Source organism: Hibiscus syriacus, unplaced genomic scaffold, assembly GCF_006381635.1.
Source record: "Hibiscus syriacus cultivar Baekdansim isolate YM2019G1 unplaced genomic scaffold, ASM638163v2 tig00110467_pilon, whole genome shotgun sequence".
Taxonomy (NCBI): Eukaryota; Viridiplantae; Streptophyta; class Magnoliopsida; order Malvales; family Malvaceae; genus Hibiscus; species Hibiscus syriacus.
Window position 1 is genome coordinate 1,734,008 of NW_024062749.1, and position 5,717 is coordinate 1,739,724.

General features: G+C 27.8%; 1 protein-coding gene across 1 annotated transcript; it reads left to right on the forward strand.

Moving 5' to 3' along the window:
* The first annotated feature begins 3,530 nt into the window (after positions 1 to 3,530).
* Positions 3,531 to 3,857, forward strand: LOC120127345. The gene has a single exon (XM_039145257.1). It carries the CDS (start codon positions 3,531 to 3,533, stop codon positions 3,855 to 3,857), a length of 327 nt encoding a protein of 108 aa, XP_039001188.1.
* The last annotated feature ends 1,860 nt before the right edge of the window (positions 3,858 to 5,717 follow it).

Sequence of the window (5,717 nt, forward strand, 5' to 3'; positions counted from 1 at the left end):
TATGACATAATATCATGCTGATATAAACAATGTCGACTTATCAAAAGTCGTCCTGATGATGTACAAAAACATCCATGTATAATGTCATGCATGTATTGCACTCACCTTGACACTATAAATTCCAAAATATATGTGCCTCACTATTGTCCACAATAAACCCTTTTCTATTTGACTTGCTTCGATCACAAATAAATCACATCTGTATAAATCACAAATTCATAACAATACATATGTTAGTATTGTACTAACATAAACATATCCCATAACAACTCCATAATATACTTGAAACTCATTTTCCACCAAATATTTAAACACTTATTAATTCTTTTTAATCTTGTCACCAACTTTTTCAACTTATATAAAATGGTCCTTCACCATTTTATCACTTAGATTCTTAATACCAAAAATTTTCAGCATAGTACATCAACACTTACACAACAACCCATCAATTTCCAAAGTTTCCGAATTGATCCCAACTTTTCAAAAATTACAAAATGGTCCCCAATTTTTTCTAAGACTTGTAGAATACTTCCTTCATCATTTCCAACCCATATATAATTTTTCCATAATTTTTCTCACTCAAACAATTCATGGCCAAAACTTAAAGAGCAAGTTCTAGAAAGATTAAGCATGTTCTAATCATCATACATGCTTGAATATGAATAAACTACCTCACAAACATCAAGATTCATCATTAATTTCATGATCCCTTATATGAACACAAACTGTAGAATTTGAGATCTTTGATCACTAACAAGATTATCATGCAATATTGGTACCAAATGATAACGTTTTTCGCGTATAACAATTTTCTATTTACGGCATACTCAAAATCCAAATGAATTTGCTTAAAAATTGAATTGAAGCTTTCTCTCATCTTTGGAGAAACCCACGCAGCTTGGAGAAGAAGATGAGCAATTTGGATGAGATGTTGGGTGCATTTCATATTAGTTTACATTTAATTCCACTATAAATGAATAAAATATTCATTTAATTGAGATAAGACCAAAACACCCTTAATGAATCTTCCTATTCACCATAAAACCATGACAACTCATCCTTATCATCTTCCAAAGTCAAAGATGAATTATTTTGACTTTGATTTACAAAATTTCCCATGCATTTTTTAAAAATTGCATTTTAGTCACTAAATTCCACTGTTTCGGTTCAATCTGAAAAATTGCACACTTCCAAATCAAATTTCTCTGATCTAAAATATTAAAATAATATTTCTAACTATTTTATAACATCCTTCAAATTTTTGTAAAATTCTAATTCGATCTGAATTACCGATTCCTTACCGGACTTTAACCCTTTCTAATTTTTCTTTACTAAAATTCCAAATCAAAAAAAATGATTTCTATAAAACTTCACTCTCAAGAGTAAACTATCTATTTATGGAATAAAATTCTTTTTAGGAAATTTATCACTTAATTCCCTAAAATTTTCCAAATTTATACTTTGACCATCAAACTTTCAAAAGTTACATTTTGGTCACTAACAAAAATTTGGAGTATTACAGTTTTAACAGAAGAAACCCCTAAACATATTTACTAAAATGTTCTATAAAGGACTTTTAACAGAAGAAATCCTAAACCTTTTTAAATAGGAAAATCCCTAAACATATTTCTAGAGTTTTAAACACAACAAACTCTTAAACTTTTTTTGAGAAGAGTTTTAAACGAAGAAATCTTTAAAAGAAGAAACATTTGTTGAAGAGTTTTAAACAAAGAAACACTTACCATATCTCAGATTTGATTCTTTTTCATCTCGATGATTTCTACTACTCATTTTGTTGAATCTTCGATGAAATTAGTGTTTACCCTGAAGCCCAGACAAAACCCAATGTTTACTCTCAGAATCTCTCTAAATTTCTCTCAAGAAAATTACCCAGTGTTTATCCAGCGTTGAGAGATTTCAAACGTTTCACGAAATGGATGAAAAAACTCAGTGTTTACCCATTTTGATAATGAACCGTCTGAGGATAATTTTTTTTATTATTTCTTTTTTTAATTGGGTATTAATCACCCATTAATAAGTATCTTTTATTATTTTTAAGTTGGCATTAATAATAATATAAAAACCATCCATCTGCCTCACCGTTAGTTTATAACAACCACGTTGGACTCACTGTTATTTTTTTAACGGAGAGTGGTCGATTGAACCATTTAAAAAATTGGGTGGTCTGATTGATCTTTTCCAAATGTTAGTAGTCAAAATGGTTTATGACCATAGTTCGGTGGTCACCCGTGTAGTTTACCCTTAAAATTTTATTTGTAAACCTTAAAATTGTAGGATAAACTATGAATTCAGTCATAAACTATCAGTTTGGTCCGTTTTAATACTTAAAGTTTTATTTTTTTTTTCAAAATCATACATAACATTTAGTTTTTGTTTCATTTTAGTATCTCGCCGTTAAAAACTTAACACATTTAGTACCTAAACTTTCATTTTTTTTTCCAAAACTTAACTTTAATGTTTGAACATGTTTACTAAAATGAAACAAAAACTAAATTTTAGGTATAGTTTTGAAAAATTAAAAGTTTATGTACTAAAACATATCAAAACTGATAGTTTAGGCATTAAAAACATAATTTACCCCAGAATTATACATGTTAAGTTGTCTCTATTTAAGTAAAATGTATATGCACGAATTAAGTAATTTTAGTGATTAAAAAGATAGCTATTATTTTTAAAGGTTTTGAATTTGAGTGCATCGTTCATGGGGGTTTTGAACATTCATTATAAAATAGTTAATTTTTTTTAAACAGATACTATCTTGTAATCATCTCATATTAAGCAAGTTAAAAGAATGCTTTTCCTCACAAAAATCTCGAGTTAATATAAATAATATAAATATAAAACAAAGTTAGATACAATTTAAATTTTATATTTTGTGTTAGATTAGAATTAGATAATAATAAAATGTTAACATCATAAATAAACTCATTTTAAATTTGACTGGATTTATGAACCCCTCTACTTAAAATACACAATATAAATAATATGAAATAATATTTTGAGGCTGAATTTGATATCTGAACTTTTCTTATATGAATTTGATTTTTGGTTTAAATTGGTGTTTGAACTTGACTTTAATTTGAAGTAAAAAAAGAACTTAGTTTAAGCACTTATTTGAATTAAAAAAAATTAAGATAATATTTCAAATCAAAAGGGTGTTTTTAATCTAATTAGTTAAATTAACATAATTTAATATCTCAACTATAAAATGGTATTTTTTTAATAATCCATATCAGCACAGTAAGAACAAAAATAAAGGATAAAATCAAGCTAAATTGAAGTACATACACTAAATTCCAAATGTGAAATATAGTAAAATGACCAAATTCATAATTTGACCTAACCAAAATTTTGGGGACATTGCCGAGAACGACCACGTTGCTCCCAAGTTGCCATAAACAAAAGGAGTTCCATTTGAGCTGAAACACCAATAACAACACTCCATATCTTCAACCTCAAACCCCTCGAAATTCAAATCCCTTTGTCCGAAAAGAGAAAAAACCCTAAAAATGCCGATTCATCTGGTAACAGAGGAAATGAAGTCCAAAGCCAAAGTTTACCATGGAAACGAAACATGCACAGAGAAGCTCACATCGTTGTTAGAAGAAAAAGGGTTACCAAAGGGCTTGCTACTAACTCTCCAGGACATACACGAATACGGTCAGGTCAAGGATAACGGCTTTGTTTGGCTCCGACATCTGTGCCGACACAAAACGACGTCGAAGAGGGACAACCTCCCCATGTTCGATAATGTCGTCGTTAGGTACGATGCAAAAATCGAGGCATATTTTGAGACCAACAAGATCAGGAACCTGACGGGTCATTATAAGAATTAAGATTTTTACTGATCCTTTAATCATGACATTAAAGATTTTCGTTACATAAAGTATAGATTTTCGTTACATAAAGTATATTATTTAAGATGAAAAATTATTTTTTCACTTTTAAAATGAGTAATTGTGACTTATTTTTATTTTGTCACTCTTTAGATAATAATTGTGACAACTTTGAAGCTCAACACAAGTAATTTGTCACTAATAGTATTTTATTGTGACCAAAGCAAGTTGTCATTATCAATTGGTCAGTAATAGAATGGGTCAAATTGGCTCCAACTTATTTTTTCGAGAGAAAAATTATAATTGTGACAATTTATTACGTAGTCACTATTAATATTTATAATTGTGATGAAAAATTTTGTCACTAGTCTTAGTTGGTGATTTGTGACGTTAATTGTTTTTGTCACTAATCTTAGTTGGTGATTTATGACGATAATTGATTTTCACTAATCTTAGTTAGTGATTTGTGACGACAATACTTTTTATCACTATTGAAGTGAATAGTTGTGTCCTACTTGTATTTAGTCACTAATAAAATGTTTGAATTGACGTCACATTTTTTAATTAAGAAACGATGTAATAGTTATAACATATTAAATGGTCATTATTATTATTATTCATAATTGTGACAATAACATTTTTTTTACAAGTAAGTTTACCATTTTATAATGGTATACTTGTTACAGTCTTAAATTACGTCACAAGTATCAGTACAAGCGTAAAGTTTTTACCGACAAATTGATAGTGATTATTAGTTATTTTGTCACAAATATTAAACTTATGGTGACAAAATTTTTGTACGACACTATTAATAAAACAAGTGTCATGTATTTTTATTTCATCACATTATAGTAATAACTATGATGATTATATTTTTCTCACAATTAAATTCTCACTACAAGTATATAATTGTGATATAAATTTCACCGTCACAAAAGTTTTGATACTATTAAATATGCAAATTGGTACAATTATTTCATTGGCGAGAAATGATATGATAATGATGATATATAAAGTGATCACTATTATTTGATATTTATTGTAACAACAAAGTTGTTTGCTACTTAAAATTTTACTTTTTGTTGTGATAAATATTGACACCATTAATAATTAAAATTGTTGTTAAGATAAAACAAGTTTTTCAAACGGTAATTTTTTTTATTCTTCTTATGCTCTAATTTGATTATTTTTAGTTGTATATACTTTAAATTTTTAAATTTCAATGACCATCCAAATTGTACAATTACTATATGAATAATAAATGAATAATAAAAATTACCTTAACTTTTTAAATATATTTTTATATTATTATGAATTTTATTTTTATTAACGAAATAAATGATCAACAATACTATAAGATTTGGTAGTTCCATTTAATATTCAATTATGATTAGTTTTTTTCAAAATAATTGATTAATTTTTATATTTAATTTATGATCTTTATGAATATATATATGTGAATTTTGCAAAAAACAGTTGTATTGAGTTGTAAAGTCAGTTAAGAGTCAGTATGTAAGTATCTATATATTTTGAGGGCTCTCAGATGTAAAGAGTCATTTTAAAGTACAAGAAAGTGAGTTTAAAGTTGGTTAGCCATTTCGGTGGTTTCGTGTAACACTTTAAATCGGTCGACTGTATGTCGTAAACGGTTTAGGGTGTTACATTTAGTGATATCAGACCATCAAGATTTACGTTTCTAGGACCCATAGGTCAGAGTCGGTCAGAGTCGATCAATGTCAATAAGGAGTTTATGAGTATACATGCCCTATAGAGTTATGTCGTACTTCTGCATCTATAATAGTAGAGAGCTTAGTCCACAATAGATGTGGGTTTAAAGTGTAAGTTCGATAGCTTAATCTT